This window comes from Pelophylax lessonae (genome assembly GCF_965119305.1).
Source record: "Pelophylax lessonae genome assembly, chromosome: 9".
In the NCBI taxonomy this organism is placed as follows: Eukaryota; Metazoa; Chordata; class Amphibia; order Anura; family Ranidae; genus Pelophylax; species Pelophylax lessonae.
Window position 1 is genome coordinate 56,594,876 of NC_138776.1, and position 18,645 is coordinate 56,613,520.

Consider the following 18,645-nt stretch of genomic DNA (forward strand, 5'->3'; position numbering starts at 1 on the left):
TGGTGGTAAAAAAAAAAAAAAGAAAATGTAAGCTCCCTGGGTGACCTGCAGTCAGACAAGAGTCTCACTTTTGAGGCTGCAGGATGGCTGAGAACGGCTGCCCCATGTAATGAAATCTCATGCATTAGTGCTTCCTTATTAATGCACTTGTCTTCCCTTAGAATGCTGTTCTCCTGTTTGGAGCCCGCTATTACTCAGGTCTGTTGGATGTGAACTGGGAAGTAATCTTTGAGACCTTTTTTACCAGTCCATTTAGTAAATTGGGCTGCTGGTTAGAATAGTCGATAGTTCCCCGATAAGCCCCAGCTTGGAGCAAATTGGTAAGACTTGCCTGTCCCTACTCTTCATTAAAACTGCCAGAGATGGTGAACTGGTGGACATTTGACCTTTTCCTAAATCACATTTTTACTTTATGTGTATCTGGGAGAGATATATCTCTAGATAAGCTACTTTTTATTGTTTCCTTGTGTGGTGCAGAATCCGGTGGTGAAGAAAGCTATACAGTGCTTGAAGGATGAACCTGCAGAAGAAGCCACTCCATACAAAATGGCCCTTAAGGCATACGCCTACACAATGGCCAATGAGCAGGAGGAACGTTCCAAAATCATGCAGCTCCTGGATGAAAAAGCAAATAAAGAAGGTACACTAAGTCCTCACCCACTGCTGTCACACCAAATTATTATATCATAAAACATATACCAAGAGCAAAGGAGATAGTAAAAATATGTATATGTGATTTCTAGTAGGGATCGACCGATTATCGGCAAAGCCAATATATCGGGGGCCAATATGCACTTTCCCCGATATATCGGAATCAGCCCCTGAGGTTACCGATATTGCCGATATTTCGGGAAAGTGCTTGTACCAGAGTGATGCCTGCAGCTAAAGGGATCACCATGATACCGGCGTCCATAGCTGATGGTCAGGTGGCTTGTAATGACAACCTATGTGGCTGAGAAGCCGCTCGGCTATCATTACAAGGAGCGGGAGGGTAAGTCCCCCCCCGGGTCTCCTGTCCCACCGGAAGACACAGGCAACCAGCCTGCACAGCCACCGAAGAGAAGACCCGATCAAAGCCGCATTCGGCTCTGATCGGGTCTCCATGTAAAAACCCAGAAGTGATGTCATGACATCACTTCCAGGTACTCAGCACCAAATTCAAACAAATTACAGCATTCAAAACAGCCAAACTTGGCAATTTGAGTGCTTTTAAGTGCACAGGAGGGGTTTGGGGTATTTTAGACTCCCAGATCCCTCCACAAGAGTACCTGTCAAAAAAAAAATATATATATACAGTATATAGCAGTATCAGCAATGTCGGCAATAAAAAAACTATATCGGTCGATCACTAATTTCTAGTGCCTATCATATCACAGTCCCAGGGATCCAAAATGGAAAACTGGAAGAAGAATGACATAAAAAAAGCACATTGTATAAAAATTTGTGGACGGGGTCCATAAAACCCCCATATTCCCATCATTTGAGTGTGTAGGGATCTACTAAACTTGCAGACGGAGCGTTTATATTTTTGAGTGATTGTAGGGAGCAGTCAGGCTGCTATTTTCTTAAAGTAAAACTTCACTCCCCCTCCCCCCCCTAACTTTTTTGCTGGGTAATAAAAAGAAAACATACTTAAATGCCCAGTGATCCAATGGTTTTCTCTGGGAACTCTGGCACACACTGGGTTCTGTACCACTTTCATTATTTGTGATGTCATCAGGAGGGTGGCTATTTCTTCTGGGTTCTTGTGACTGGCCCTATGATGATGCAAATGCACCACATCATCACATTATGTGAAAGAAAATACCGGGGTTATGGGAGCTATCCGCCATAACACCGGCATTTAACATCAAAGTACCGATTTAAAACTGCGGCGGACAGTCCTGAAGTGGTTAACAAGGGCCGGCCTTTGGGGTGTGCGAGCTGTGCGGCCGCACAGGGCGCCATGGGCAACAGGGGCACTGTGCAGCCATCACAGCTCGCAGAAGATCAGGCCGCACAGCGGGAGGTAAGCGGCGACCGTGGCCTGGACAGGATTAACACAGGCCGTGGCCGCCGCTTACCTCCCGCTGTGCGACTGTGCCTCAGTCTCCTACTGCTTCAGGACTGAGCTGTGTATTACACACAGGTGGCTCTCTAATGTAAGGGGGCTCTGTGTGGGGGGCTCTGATGTAAGGGGGGCTTTGTGTGGGGGTCTCTAAAGTAAGGGGGGCTTTGTGTGATGGGTCTCTGATATAAAGGGGGCTTTGTGTGGGGGTCTCTGATGTAAGGGGGGCTTTGTGTGGGGGGTCTCTGATGTAAAGGGGGCTTTGTGTGGGGGTCTCTGATGTGAGGGGGGCTCTATATGGGGGGTCTCTGATGTAAGGGGAGCTCTGTGTGGGGGGGTCTCTGATGTAAGGGGGGTCCCTGATGTAAGGGGGGCTCTGTGGGGGTCTCTGATTTAAGGGGGGCTCTGTGGGGGGTCTCTGATTTAAGGGGGGGCTCTGTGGGGGGCTCTAATGTAGGCGTGGCTCTGTGAGGGTCTCTGATGTAAAGGGGGTCTCTGTGAGTGTCTCTGATGTAAGGGGGGCTCTGTGAGAGTCTCTGATGTAGGGGGGTCTCTGATGTAAGGGGGGTCTCTAATGTAAGGGGGGCTAAGTTATTAGTGATCATAAAAAAGAAAAGTCAAATAAAGTGCAAAAAAGGTGCAAGAAAATGCGTGCGTGGGGGGCACAGGATTAGCTCGCACAGGCCGGCCCTGTAGTTAACCATGGCCCTTAAGCCCCTCCCATGATTATGTTTGGTCACACCCACCTATTGCTGTGGTGTTTATTCTCAAGTTCAAAAGTTGAGAGGTATGTGTATATATATATGGGCAGGGCAAAAGGGGGTAAAGTCAGGGGCAGAGCCAAGGGGGGCTGCAAAATGAGGTTTCGTCTAGGGTGTCAAAAATCATTGCACTAGCCCTGACTATCTAAGTGGTCTTGAGACATTAATAATGTAAGCTATTATTATTATATTCTGAAGGCCAACCCTTATTGAACGTCAGCGCCAACAGCGTTTTTCCCCCATTCCCATGATCGCATTCCTACATCTCCAGTGAAACCACATGTGAAAATAGTTTTGAAAAATATAGAGGCCATTGTGATATTATAAGTGGAATCCATGTGATAATACAAGTAGAACCACAAAAGAGGGAACACTTAATAATGCATTCTCATTAGGAGAACTGCTGAGGAGTTTTCTACATCGCCATTCTTGAACACTACACTGCACATTTCCTGGCGCACTCCCGTATTCGTATATTATCTCATACCAAAACATTATTGTGGTTGTGTGAGATGGTTTTGTGCATTTCAGGGATGAAAAAAGTGTTACATTTGCCCATTTGGCTGCCAGTAAAGACAAGCGGATGACATCATGACATCACGTCATAACTAAATAATAATATACATCCTCTAAACCCATTTTTTTTGCAGACGGCATGATGTATTGGAGTCAGGAAGCTAAAGTTGAAGAAGAATCATACTGGTCCAAACCCAAATCTGTAGATGTGGAGATAACATCTTATGTCCTCCTGGCCCTTTCCTCCCAACCCAAGCCCTCCAGCAAGGACATAGGGGACATGACGGCCATCACTCGTTGGATGTGCAAACAGCAAAACGCAAATGGCGGTTTCAGTTCCACACAGGTAAAATTTCCTTTTTCCTCTATGTGTGCCCTAGGGAGATTCTATTACTTCCTGTTCCAAATATGCAGAAGGAAAGAGAGCACTCAACTCTCAAAGTGTCACTAAACCCAATCTACAAAAAAATATAATATTCTATATCTTCAAATGTTTTTGTCTGGATACCCTGAAATAAAGTGTACAGTTCATTCAGAAATATAAATGTAATTTTTTTTTTTTCTGGTCCTATGTTTTTCATGATGGTGGCTCTTATAATCCCACGGTATGTGGGATGAAGCCACCCTTCTCAGCAAGTTCCCGCAATGAACCACATTGGTACGCGGTGAAGGAAAGAATCAGTAAAAAATAGTCAGTAAACATTGTTTGTGAATTAGAATCGAGAGGTGTTGCTTTATTTCTAATGGTGGATCGGAAACATATTTTTGGCTTGAGGACACTTTAACCACTTCAGCCCCCCAGAAGATTTTAACCCCTTCCTGACCAGGCCCTATTTTGCGATTTGACACTGCCTTACTTAAATGGGAAATTTCGCGGTCGTGCGACGCTGTACCCAAACAAAATTTGCGTCCTTTTTTTCCCACAAATAGAGCTTTCTTTTGGTGGTATTTGATCACCTGTGCGATTTTAATTTTTTGCACTATAAACAAAAAAAGAGCGACAATTTAAAAGAAAAAAAAACAATATTTTTCACAATCTTCTATATGACATTCCCAAAAAAAAAAATTAAAATTTAAGATTTTTTAAAATTTTAGGCCAATTTCTTTTCTTCTACATATTTTTGGTAAAAGAAATCGCAATAAGCGTATTTTGATTGGTTTGTGCAAAATTTATCGCGTCTACTAACTACTTTTTTTTAACTAGTAATGGCAGCGATCTGCAATTTTTTGACTGACATTTTTGACACTTTTGGGGGGACCAGTGACATTACTACAGTAATCAGTGCTAAAAATATGCACCGTTACTGTAATAATGACACTGGCAGGGAAGGGGTTAACAGTATAGGTGATCAAGGGGTTAAATGTGACCCTAGGGGAGTCATTTTCACTGTGGGGGGGCGTGGCTTCTGAGATGACCATAGAGACATGTGATCCTATATACAGTAGCAGGATCATATGGTCTCTGTGATCATCCCAGGAAGAAGGACGGTCAGCTGTGTTTACAACAGCCAACCATCCTTATCTCTCAGCAAGGAACGATCGCGGGTGTCAAGCGGCAATCGGAGACGCCTGACACACGCATCGGTTTCCCCCTAGACTCCCAAGAACGAGCGCCAGGGTTCGACAAACCCCGGTCGCCAGGTCGCCATGGCGACCAGAAACCGCGTCCTGGCTCCTAATTTGCCGCCAGCCCACTCTCTGCAACTCCTGACTGACTGCCCGGACACGCAGCTCAGAGTGTCAGGCAGCTGATGCTTTGCTCTCCCCCTCTCTGGTCTCCGTGCAGTAATCTGAAGTCCGGCTGTGAGTAATGTTAGAGGGGAGGGGGCTGGCCTCCTCCCCTCTGCCAGAGCAAGGTCCGGTGTAGCATGAAGATCGGTATCCTGTGAGAATGGCTGCTCTCTGAGTTCTCTTATGCTGCCCGTAGCGTCCTTATCAGGCTTGCCTTCCTCCCCCCAGAGCCCACAGCAGGAGTTCAGACCTTGGAGAAGGGTGAGGAGGAGGGGGACCCGGCAGCCTGTGTGGCCTTTACCTGACCTAGCAGGCAGACTGTCACAGTCACTACTGTGAGGGAGGGGGGGGGGGGGGAGGGTTCTGGTGGAGGATAGAGAACGGGGGCTGCCTGTGTGTGTGTGTGTGTGTGTTCTGTGTCCACACTGAGCCGCTGTTCTAATAGTGCAAAGTTGTTTAAGGTGTGCTGTGAGGTGGAAAAAGGGAGATGAGGCAAGGCATGCTTTAAAATTATCTTTTTATGTCCTCTGATGCCCTGTGTATTATCCACAATCACCACAGGGGGACACACATGCAGGAAGTAGCTGCAAAGAGGCAACAGAAGATCAGCAGCGCTGGGATACTTCTTTCATCCTTTTCAGTGTTTTATTTAAAATGTCACAAAGGCTTTATTTAGATGTGCAGTTGGGTGGTAAAAATGTGCTGTAAAGACATGTTTTTGCCACCCACCAACAGCCACCCTTAAGCTACAATAGGCAGCAGATTAGGGTATTTTACATGCCGCAGTCATGATGCATTCGCATAAAAAGGAGTTTCCCCTATAATAGGTTTTTAATGTCATTCTTTCTGGCCAGCCCATAACCTTGACATAATGCGTTACATTGGAGTTATTGACTGACCGCTCTGCTGTAAGTTAGTTAGGGGGCGCAAATTACTTGCCCTGACAACCCACGCTACAAAAAAAAAACTGGCTCCTAACTTTTTTAGCTGGCTCCTAGATTCATAGCAAATTTGTCGAGCCCTGACGAGCGCCATACATGTACGGCGATTCGCCCAGGAGCGGCAGAATGCCGCAGTACATCTGTGGCGGGCGGTCGTAAAGGAGTTAAAGAGGAGCTCCAGTCGTTTTTGTGTTTATTAAAAGTCATCAACTACAAAAAGTATACACACTCACCTGTCCCAGTATACCAGCGATGTGGCAACCTGAACCCTCGATTCTCTCTCTCTCCTCTCCCCGGTGCCCATTACAAATGTGGGCACCCGGCTGTGACAACTGCACATGTGCGTGTCATGCTGCACCTCCTGAATGGTGAATGGTTGGCAATCTTCGGGGACCTCTGACATGTTCCCAGAAGATTGCAGGGAGGGAGGAGGAGAGGAGAATGGAAGTGGGAGCGGGTATCTGTCAAAAACTAGGTAACCGCTCCCCCTCTCCAAAAGAAATGACAGCATAGGAGGGAGAAGAGTGCTTAAAGCTGAACTTCCCTTTTTGGATGGAGCTCCACTTTATGTCCTGCTGTGGGCTGACAATACACAGCATTTTCCATGGATTGAGTGGTATCAGCCATTGATGGGCACTAATAGGCATCACTGATGGGCACTGATTGACACTGATAGGCGGCACTGATGGGCGCTGGTGGGCGGCACTGATAGATGGCAATAATGGGCACTGGTGGGTGGCACTGATCGATGGCAACGATGGGCAGCACTGATGAGGAGGGCACTGACAGGCTCCCTGAGCACTGATTGGCATCCCTGGTGGCATGGTGGCCATGGGTGGGCATCCCTGGTGGCTCTAGTGGCATCCCCCAAGGGTCTGCACTGGTAATCAATGCTCTGATTACCAGCACAGACCCCCCCCCCTCATCAGGAGAGATGCCGATCGGCTCTCCTCTACTTGTGCCTGTCAGGCGCGAACTGAGGAAAGCCGATCAATGGCACTTCCTATTTACAGTGTAACCAGCTGTGATTGGACACAGCTGGTCACATGGTAAAGAGCCTCGTTGTCATAGGCTCTTTACCGGGATCGGAGATGCGGCGTGTCAGAGTAACACCGCACCACCGATCGCTGCTCTGCCCGTCCCCATGTGACGCCCTCATTTGACGCCCAGTCAGGATAGAGCAACCACTTTGCGGCCGTCATTTTGCTATATGATGGCGGGAAGTGGTTAAAGTGATTGTAAAGTCTAGTTTTTCTCCCTATAAAAATAACAAACATGGTATACGTACCTGCTCTGTGCAGTTGATTTTGCACAGAGCAGCCCAGATCCTGATTGGCTAGCTGACTTTGATTGACAGCAGTGGCAGCCAATGGTGCAGCTGCTGTGTCTCAGCCAATCAGAAGGGAGAATCTCCAACAGCTGAGACACTCGTGGACATTGCTGGACAGAAAGGGACCTCAGGTAAATGTTAGGGAGGCTGAGAGGGGGGGTGGGGGCACATAGGAGGCTTTTATATTAATGCATAGAATGCATTAAGATTAAAAAAAACCTTCTGACATTACAACCCCTTTAAGTCCTGTGGTCGGGTGGGGACTCCATGGATCGGACCTGTTTTTCCAGCACACCCCACAGATGCATTGATTGGATTGAGATCTGGAGAATTTGGAAGTCAAATCATCCCTTAAAACTCATAATGTTCCAAGAAACCATTCTTGAACCATTTTTGCAGTGTGGCAGGGTGCATTACCCTGCTGGAACAGGCCACTGCCATTAGGGAATATAATTTCCATGAAGGGATGTACTTGCTCAGTAACAATGTTTAGATAGGGTGTAGGTGTTGAGTAACAACCAAGGCTTGCCTTCTTCCCATTCTGCATCCTGGTGACCCAGATGAGCAACGCACACACCCGGCCATCCACATGATGTAAAAGAGAATGTAATTCATTAGACCAGGCCACCTTCTTCCATTTCCCGTGGTCCAGCTCTGGTGCTCACGTTGTAGGCACACACTGTGGACACAAGTCAGTATGGGCACCATGACAGGTCTGCTTTGCAGCCCCATACACAACAAACTGCGGTGCCCATTTTTTTCTGCTTTCAACTTCAGGGACAACATGTTCACTTTCAGATGCTATTGTAACCAATTAATCAATGCTATTTACTTAACCTGTCAGTGTTCTTAAAGTTATGGCTGATTGGTGTATGTAAAATTGCACCAAATCACCCTTAACATCAATGCAAAAGATATACCTTGTGATAGAAGTTCCAGCTGTGGGAAGGGTTCTTTACGGTAAGACATAAGAAATATTGGAATAGCATTCTGCAAAAAGTGGGTTTAACGATGAAATAAAGTAGAACTGCAGGCAAGCAGCTAAACAGTTAAAAAACTTACTTTCTCAATCGTCCTCTGACAGACGCAGCTCTCTATGCTTCTTCACTAATGGCGCATAATCCATTTGTGAAGAAGCATAGAGAGCTGTGTCTGTCAGAGGATTTAGAGAAAAGGATTTTACGGTAAGTTCTTACAAAAATCCAATTTTCTCTATCGTCCTCTGACAGACGCAGCTCTTTATGCTTCCTCACTAATGGGTTATGCGCCATTAGTAAGGAAGCATAGAGAGCTGTGTCTGTCAGAGGACTCAGAGAAAAGGATTTTACGGTAAGTTCTTACAAAAATCCAATTTTTGCTTCTTTACCTGCCTAAGGATTCGTACTTTACACATCTGTGTCAGTCTACAGACAAGATCGCTCTATACAGAAATTCCTTCTGCATTTTTGAATTGCTACCTCTGGTTATTCATTTCAATGATCCTAATTACTCACTATAAGCAATGCTTTTGCAGGATACCGTTGTGGGTCTCCAAAGTTTGGCGAAATATGCTGCTCTAACCTCGGGGAAGTCGGGAGAAGTGGTTCTTGACGTGACTTCACAGAGAGGATTCAAGCACACGGTCCTTATCAATAGTGATAACCGTATCTTGCTGCAGAAGGTAACACTGCCAGAGGTGCCCGGAGAATACTTGGTGACAGCGTCAGGAGTTGGTACCGCCTTCATGCAGGTGAGGATGGTTGGTGTCATAGTTGGGGTTATCTGTGTTGAGGTAGTAGGGTTCTGACTGTGTATAGGGTAGGTGAGGGAAAAGGCAGTCAAGCTGGGCCAAGTTTTCTGCTGGTTACCACAGGGTAGTTTATTGAAAGGTCTAAAGAGGAACAGAGTGGTATCAGAGAGCAACGGCCAAAAGAACCAGTAACCAGTATTCCATGTGTTCTTACTGCAGCTGATCTTTCCCCATCACTGACTTACCATGCCCTGTTCAGTGCTTTGTCTGTGTGGAGGTGGCCAACTTGTAAGAGCAGTGCTTTGCTTCCTTGCCTGATGACTTGTGATCTGAAGACTAATAGGGTAATGACAGAAGTGGAGGAGGCACTGATCGACAGAATTGCATAAGAATATTAGGTTCTATATTCTGCCCCTCTACCCCAAAAACAGTATCAGCCCCTCTGGCACACCTCGTAAAGAAATATTACTGAAGACACAGTAGTAGTAGAAGGACACCAAGCTATAGTAAACCAAAAATATTTTAGTGAAAGACTTTTGCATCAAACAAAAGGTAATAGCTTTAACTAGGCAGATACCCATGGCAAACTCTGATATAGTCAGTATAACACAACAGCACATACAAAATATCTAGAGCACAGTTTAAACCAACTCAAAGGCCCCAGATATGACCTATGTGCTCAGGCATGAAAGAGAATAAAGATGACTTATCGCAGGTCAGTCTTTTTCCCTAAAATCCTGAAATCACATGCCCAGAAAACAAATGTGTGGTGCAATATTGACTCTATATTTTAAAGTTAGAGTTTCTCCTTAATGATTATCAGTGTTTTTCACTGAGTCCTTGGAGTAGTAGCAGAAAAAAAACTTGGGAAACCTTACAGTGGAGGTGTCCGGTATCTTCACCTAGCTTAAGGGCCCAGAGTGATCGCTATGCAAAGAAACTCAGTAATAGAAGGTAACTGTTGTAAGACATCTCCTATGGCGCTCTAAAGCAAAGAGAAGGTAAAGGTGTCTGCATGCAGTGTCTCTCTTAGATGTGTGTACAAGATGGGTTTCTGCCCGCTCACCAGTCCTGGCGACACCAAGGCTCAAGTAAAGATGTTTTGATTGGTTCTTTAGGAATGCCCGACTGGCAATGAAAGGCCTAGTGATATTTATACAGGTGCCCCACACAGCCAATAGGGTGCCTGAGGTGGTTGGTCTGTGTCAGACTGTGGTTTGGCTGGTGGGCAAATCTGTCACACCATCCTAGAAGAAAAGCTCTCTTCTCCTGCATCCGGTTCCCCTCTGCCTTGTGGACTCTCTCCTTGTCTTTCCAGCAGCCTTGTGGTCTCACCTCCTCCAATCCCCCTCTTCCTTGTTGGGGCTGTAGTTTCCCTTACCTGTCTGTACTGGGGCCGCCTGTAATTTTGGACTACATGTCCCATGATCCTCTGGCTGATCACCTGGGATTGATGTTTTTCCATGACCAATTAGACACTGGCAGGGACGGATGGCCGCTCTTCTGTGTAGTAAAGTGAAGAGGAGAGGGAGGGGGAGGGAAAGAGCCCGCAGCTGCTCCAATCTCACATCTTTTGGCGCTACTGCCTGTGTCTGTCTTGCACTGTTGGTAGCGGTGGCTTGGGCTGTGGGGGGCAAAGGGACAGCAAGGTCTCATCTCCTGTGTCCCGATCCTGTCATGTTCAGTGGGGGGAATTGCTGCAACCCTGCTATAGAATTAATGAAAAAAATCAGGGAAATCCAGCAAGAATAACAGTGAGCAGCACAATAGTGACATCAACAAATCTTACTCCAAACCTGGAGGGGGGGCTAGAAGTTAGAGGCAGCAGAGCCTTAGATGATCTCACACTGTTACAGAACAGGAGGGCCTTTTCATGTGTAAGTCGATTTTTTAGGGCACTGTTTAGGCACAATTTCAAGCCCAACTCCGGGAATTACAAAAAAAGCTACCCTTGCAACGGATTCCCCAACACTTCAAGGATTAAATGCTCATTAACTCTAGAGGATGAGGAAAAAGTTGTAGTATTTGCCCTAACCCTCGCTCCGGCAGGTTCGACTATTTCCTCCCTTCTAAGTTGTGGGAAATTCCTCATCTTCTTTACATATAATGCAGTGTTATTGGCCATGTATTGTACTTGATAATGTTATTGTGTGACAGTGACCTGAAGGGCCTTATAGAAATGTAAAAAGGTTCCACAGACCAGTTTTGCACACTAAAAGGTCCAGATTTCAGAAATGTCCATCAGGAATTTCAGCAAGATTTATATGGAGATCAATAGCCATGCAACAGGGATCCTGCATCTTCCAGTAGAGATCCAGGAGGATCTAGTAAGCTCAAACAACAAAAGAATAGTGGTGCGGGATCCTAATTAGCATAGTGAGAAACATTTATTGAACAATTAAAATAACACACTTTACATGTAAGATTCTTGACATTTAGTATAAGGTTTGGATGTGGACACTGTAAAGCTTTTATTAATATGCATCGATAGCTCTTGCTCCCCAAGCCAGCATAGAGAACCAGATTTGACAGCTGCCAAAAAGCTTCCAATGCACGGCGTCCTACAGCGCTATCCTCTACCTCGAGGCAACCCCTACATGATACTGAAACACGTTGCCGCCCTTCTGTACCGCTCCCTCCTTTCAGTTACAGGTAGGGGTTGCCACAAGGCAATGGATAGTGCTGTAGGACGTGGGGCATTGGCGGCTTTTTGACAGCTGTCAAATCTGGTTCCTTATGCTGGCTTGGGAAGCAAAAGCTACCAATGCACAATAATAACAGCTTTACGGTGTCCACATCCAATCCTTATGCTGAATGTCAAGAATCCTACATGTAAATGTGTTTTTTTAATTGTTCAATAAAGTTTCTCACTATGCTAATGAGGGACCCCCGCTACTATTCTTCTGTCATTGCCTTATAGATGAGGCTTCAGGGGGACAGTCACACAAATAGAGGCTGCCTGCCAGACCGAGAAGTTTGGTAACTATTAAACCTTATTCCTCATTTCCTAGAATTAACAAACATAGAAAAATGTATGCTTTGCAGTAGGATTTTTTTAATTTCCGAAGTTGGGTTTTAACCTTTCAAGTTGTTCTCCATGACATACTGCAGCTAATCATCACTTTTTTCAGTTCAGTTTTCCCCTTTTTTGCTATTTTATTTATTTATTTTGCTATTTTTCTGTTTTTTCCCATTTCCATGTCTCTCCAGTGTTGCTCTTGCCAGTTCACTAATTCTAATGGGTTGGAGGTTTATAACACATGTTTTACACAAATAAGCATTTCAATATTGATATCATATCAATATGATATGCCAATGCCAAAAAACCCAAAATGTAATATTAAGGGCATTTTCAGATTAGTGCCCTGCAGTTTGGGTGCAGCATGATTGTATGCACATTTTACATGCAGTTTTAGGTGTGTTCCCTCTTGACTCCTATTAGTCTATGCATTTTCTGAAAGTGCATCAAAGACGCAGGATGCAGGACTTTGATGCACTTTCATGAAAATGCATGGTCTAATAAAAGTCAATGGGATTGCACCTAAAACCGCCTGTAAAACGCACATACAATCTGCACCCAAACCGTAGTGCACCAGTGCGAACCAAGCCTTACTTGGTGGCCCCTAGCCTCAGTGTAACTCCTAAATCAGTGGGGGTCAACTTACTTGATATAGGGGGCCTACAATGCAGCCTGAGATATTTTGTGAATGCAATACAACAAAAAGCTGCTGGCTGGCATGCACCAAGAGTTGATCAGAGACTGCAGAAATGCAACAACAGATGATCAGAGACTGTACAATACAATAATAGTTTTTGGAGACTGGGGATATGCTTTGGAAAACCATCATAGCTTGGAGATACGCATGTTACATGATGATGAGACTGCTAAAGATCACTGCTATTACAGTTCCGTTAGAAGTCAATTTTTGTGCTCCCAACAACCCTCCTAAAATTCCCTAAAAAAGGAATGGGCAGCACGGTAAAATGTAACAATAATGTGAAAGAAATAAACGAAAGCAATATAGACTATTAGCTAATAATATTATTTTACTATAAGCTAATATTATTTTACTGGCTTGAGGAAGTTTTAAAACAGATCAGTGTCTATAGTAAGCACCAAAGGGCCACTGGTTGAAAATTGGGGCCATTAACCTAACTCTAAACCTAAGCCTATTCCAGAACGATTTACTGTTAAAGCGGAGTTCCACCCATTTTTAATACATTGGATTACATAGATGTATGTAATCCCCTTTAAAACGACTTTTACCAATGGAAACTTTTTTTTTTTTTTGTTGCTAGTAAATACCTTATTTTCTTGTTTATTCCTCTCCTCACTTCCGGGGCCGATCGGCGATGACGTCATTCGGCGATTCGCAGTGTGTGCTGGGATGTATTCCATGCCAGTGAGCGAGGACTGAAAGCATTATATCCTCACTGAGCTCACTGAGAGGAGGCGGGGCGGAGGCGGGGCAGAGCACGGGCTGAATACAATGCATACAGTACAACTCACTGAGAGGAGGCGGAGCGGAGGCGGGGCAGGTCACAGCCTCAATACACACAGTACAGCTCAGCTCCTGGGTAATACTGCGAGATTTCTGGCATGGAATACATACCAGCACACACTGCGAATCGCCGAATGACGTCATCGCCGATCGGACCCGTAAGTGAGGAGAGGAGGAATAAACAAGAAGATAGGAAAAAAGCCTCCAATGGTGAAATATTGTTTATTTGGTAAAAAACACACACTGAGGATAACAATTTGCCTCTTACTCTTTGTTGTGCCCTCCTGGCACTGGGCAATTAAGCAGTATGGGTCACGGGTGTTGGGAAGATATCCTCAGGGGATCTGCAGCTCCCTCATGTATCTCTCTCCCTGTTCCGTTTATGCCGGTCGGCTTGCGTCCCAGCCACTGCCTCGAATGCCTCTGTTAGTTCCGGGTTTAGCATTAACCACAATGCATTTCGCTCATTGTGCGTCATCAGGCGGTTCCGGAACCATTGGAGGCTTTTTTCCTATCTTTATATGTACAGACTATATTGTCCACCTCGAGTAACGTAGGAGCAGGATATACAAAGTACCGAGGAGAGGTTTGATCCACCCAATTTAAAGGGATCACATGCGCTGGAGGTCCTTGTGACCTGTGGAAAGCTGGTAAGAGGCCACGTGTGACACACCCCAGCACTTGGAGCACTTTTTAAAGAAAGAATTAAAGATCACAAAAAACGCACAATTTGGTTGCATGAAAAATCCAGAATCATAGAGACTTTCTTCACAAATTTTTGAGCACTAATAATTTTTTTTTCTATTTATTATATGTGAATATAACTTATTGGTGGAGATATTAAGCACTTTTATAATACTTAATAATTTATTGGAAAATCAAGGTCAGCATTTGCACTTTAATTAAGTTTATGCACTATAAGCACATTTTTTTTGTTTGTTGCACCTAAAATACCAATACCATATTTATATAATTTATACACTATCAAATATTTGGGACATAAATATTAATATTAATAAGCACCTTAATAAGTATACTTTTTAGTGCACGTGTCTCATATACTATATTGTCTATATATTTTTTATATATGATTTTTATAAAATACGTAACCAACTAATATTTATATCCAGCTAAAAGATCACCAGCGCCTCTTTACCCATTTTTATATCTATTTATTGTTTTAAACAATTAAAGGGGCAGCAGGTTTTAATATCTTTAGAAAGAGCTAGGCGCCTTCGCCAACGTTTTTTACTGATATTATGAAATACTTACCTTAAACGAAACCCTCCAGTGGCACACTGTCACCGCTGAGAGGGCTTACATCTTCACCCGGTCTTCTTTCCGAGTTCGCAGACTCCGGCTGTGTGAGTGGCCAGAGCCGCAATGACGTCTCTCCCGCACATGCATGCATGAGTTACGGCACAGTGCTCTGAAGGTCCGGCACGGTATGCCATTACTTCAGAACGCATGCGCCGGTGAGGTTACAGCCTGCGTCCAGGGTAAATATCTCCTATACGGTACACGTTTAGGAGATATTCATTTTACCTACAGGTAAGCCTTATTACTGTATCGGAAGACAAAGAAGAACACTCACTCAACATACTGTATCAAGACAACAGAAACATAACATGCAGGAGGGGTGTTCTGATGTTCACTGAGGGGAACAATTTAACTATTAAGAAACCGTTACAGACAGAGCACAGGAAGTTATCAGCTAACAAGATTTCTGGTAGGAACAACAGGTATTTTTGGCACTTTTCGACCATATATATCAAAACAAATTTAATAGTATATTTAACAGACTAAAAGTGTGAAAATAAGAAAAGTTCCTTATTAGGGTTTATTTACACTTTAACTAGAAGATACGTATGACTTTATGTGCAATAGAGGATCAATTCTAGCAACCCTGAGGAGGTGATTTTCCTCAAGACTATTGGAAACAAGTAGGCATCAGTCTTCACCTATGAGTTTTAAGTGGAATAGTCCTTTAAATTTTGCTGTTTAGGACTGTATGCTTATGTTTTATTGATATCTACACAGGTTGTTCAGCGCTACCATTCCCCACCGAAAGTAAAAGAAGCTGCATTTTCCTTGTCGGTACAGCCCCAGTGTTTGGACGATGGAAAAATGGCAATCTTATTGGAATTCTGGTGAGAGGGAGTATTGATATTAGTCTCTGCACCATAGGAGCTTACACTCTAATGTCCCACCACAGTCACACAATATTATTATACATTTATATAGCTCTGACATAATCCGCAGTGCTGTACAGAGAACACTAAGCCATTCACATCAGTCTCTGTATCAGAGGAGCTTACACTCCAATGTTCTACCATACTCACACACTATTATTATACAGTACATTTCTTTAGCTCTGACATATTCTGTAGTGCAATAACTGACTGGTTCAAATTTGAGAAAAGAATGCGGCAAGGTTGTATATTGTCACCCTACCTATTTAACATATATGCAGAGTACATCATGTGAAATGCCAGGATTGATAAATTACAAACCGGAATTAAGATCGCAGGGGGAAATATCAACAACCTGAGATACCACACTAATGACATAAGGTGAAGAAGAACTAAAGAGTCTCTTAATGAAGGTGAAAGAGGAGAGAGCAAAAGCTGGCCTGAAACTGAACATTAAGAAAACAAATGTTCTAAACTAAGATCATGGCAACTGCTCCCATCATTTCTTAGCAAATAGAAGGAGAAGAAATGGAAACAGTGACAGATTTTATCTTCCTGGGCTCCAAGATCAAGGCAGATGGTGACTGTAGCCATGCAATTAAGATACTCTTGCTCCTTGGGAGGAAAGCAACTGCAAACCTAGACAATGTTATAAAAAGCAGAGACATCACTCTACAAAGTACTGTATAGTCAAAGCTATGGTATTGCCAGTATTCAATTCAATGGCTGTGAAAGCTTGACCATAAGGAAGGCTGAACGCTGAAGCATTGATGCTTTTAAAACTATGGTGTTGGAGAAAACTCTTGAAAGTCCTTTGGACGGCAAGAAGATCAAACCAGTCAATCCTGAAAGACGATCAACTGTGAATGAATATTTACTGGAAGGACAGATCCTAAAGCTAAAACTCAAACACTTTGGCCACCTAATGCAAATAGAGGACTCATTGGAAAAGAGCCTGATGCTGGGAAACATGGAAGGAAAAAGGGAAAGAGGACGACAGAAAACAAGATGGATAGATAGCATCATCAAAACAATAAACATGAATTTAAGCAAGCTCTGGGAGGCAGTAGAGAACAGAAAAGCCTGGTGCGCTATGATTGAAAAGGTCATGAAGAGTTGGACAAAACGAAACAAATGAACAACAGCAACAATCTGTAGTGCTGTACAGAGAATACTGAGCCAGTCACATCAGTCTCTCCACCAGGTTGTGCTGTTCTGCAAGGTGCTGCTGGCTCACTCTGCTTTGGTCTCAGCTGGAGGAAACGCCAAGCCTGGGGGTTCTCCTACAGGCTTCTTCCCAGCCACCATGCAGGGGGTGGGGGAAGATGAAGGTGGAGGCTCTGCAGAGGCACTGAGGCCTACACCATGTGTTGGGCTGGGTCCTGGGCTTGTCCCTATGCAAGGGGAGTCCTTACCAGCTTTTCAGGATAGAGTGGTGAATAGACTTTGCTGCATTACTAAGGAGGAACAGAAGCTTGCTGTCCTGACAGCAGCTTTCAGGAAAAATAAATCTCTGCATAGTAAGACCCGGAACAGTAAGAGGGAAGACTCCAAGCTGAAGTCTCTGAAGGAGGAACTGAAAAAGCAGGAAAAGTTTATCATCTCTTTGAAGGAGAGCAGCAGTATGTTTAAGGAGAAGTATGAAAATTAGGAAAGATTCCAACAGATGAAGGAGAGTGCCAGGGTGAGTACCAGCCAGAGGGCGGATGCCACAGCAAAGGTGACAGTACAGATGGGGGGGGGGTAAGGAAGTGGCTTTATATAGTGACCCCAGTACTACCCCTGTCTCAGGATCTGTAGTGTCTGAGTCTGTATCTGCCCCCCTCCCTCCCCAGCAGCCTGGGTCATCTCAGGAGGAGGTTGAGGAAAATGTCAGATTGCTGCAAGCCATTGCGGAAATGGAATCTCCCTTGAGTGGCAGGAAATTTCGGTTTTCTCACCACCAGCACTGTTCGGTTCAGGGTAGAAGCACTTTTTCAGCAGTGTTAGCTGTCCGGGAGGCCTTTGAACAGTGCAGGGCTGCAGGCTGGAGACCTGGAGCACCTGCTGGCATTGGATCAGGCTAAAGCTTTTGATTGGGTCAATCATGAGTAACTATGGGTGCTTCTTGCCAAATATGGCCTGGAGGGGGGCTTTATCAATTGGCTGAAGACTTTGTACAGAGGGGCTGAAAGCTTCATGCTTGCAAATTGTTGAATCGGATGGCCCTTTGAGGTTGGCTCGGGTGTGCGTCAGGGGTGTTCTTTGAGTCCTCTGCTATATGCATATGCAATCAATCCCTTCATCAGGAGATTGGAGAGCAGACCCTTGTGCCTTTAGGCATTCCTGGTGAGCCCCCGTTGAGGGTCATGGCCTAAACTGATTATGTGTCTGTTTTCATCTCTGGGACAAAGAAGGCGGAGGAGTTGGTCTCGGTGATAGAGCAGTATGCAGAGGCATCTGGCTCAAGGATCAACAGTATAAGTTTTTTAGATGGGAGAGGAAGGTGGTGGCTTCGAGGTTCTGGACACCTTCCCAGAGCCCCGTCAGGAAATGAAAGTTTTAGGCTTCAAATTTGGTCCTGGCGATTACGATTATTTCAAATTGCGAAAGCAGGCTACCAGATGCCGATGCCAAGGTTGCCAGCTGGAAAGAATGGAAACTCTCTTACAAGGAATAGATTGAACTGATTAAAACGTACCTGGTCCAAGTATTTCTGTATGTCAGCTTTGTCTGTGTTTTGCCAGTGTCTCTCTATGCAAAGATCTACAGCTGTTTCTTCTGCATGTTATGTGGGAACAAACTGAACCTCATGAAGAGCTCTGTAGCCTACCTTCCCAGGGGGATGGGTGGCCTAAGTATGGTCAACCCAGTGTTATACTTTTCTCTGATCTTTTTGAAACATCATTTTGGTAAA

General features: G+C 44.6%; 1 protein-coding gene across 1 annotated transcript in view; it reads left to right on the forward strand.

Moving 5' to 3' along the window:
- Positions 1-18,645, forward strand: part of LOC309564212 (alpha-2-macroglobulin-like protein 1) — a 254,662-nt gene that overhangs the window by 220,544 nt on the left and 15,473 nt on the right. The window contains exons 30-33 of the mRNA XM_082268839.1: positions 478-640; positions 3,459-3,670; positions 8,840-9,055; positions 15,598-15,707. Coding sequence (XP_082124965.1) covers positions 478-640; positions 3,459-3,670; positions 8,840-9,055; positions 15,598-15,707 — 701 coding nt within the window. The remainder of the gene's footprint in view (positions 1-477; positions 641-3,458; positions 3,671-8,839; positions 9,056-15,597; positions 15,708-18,645) is intronic.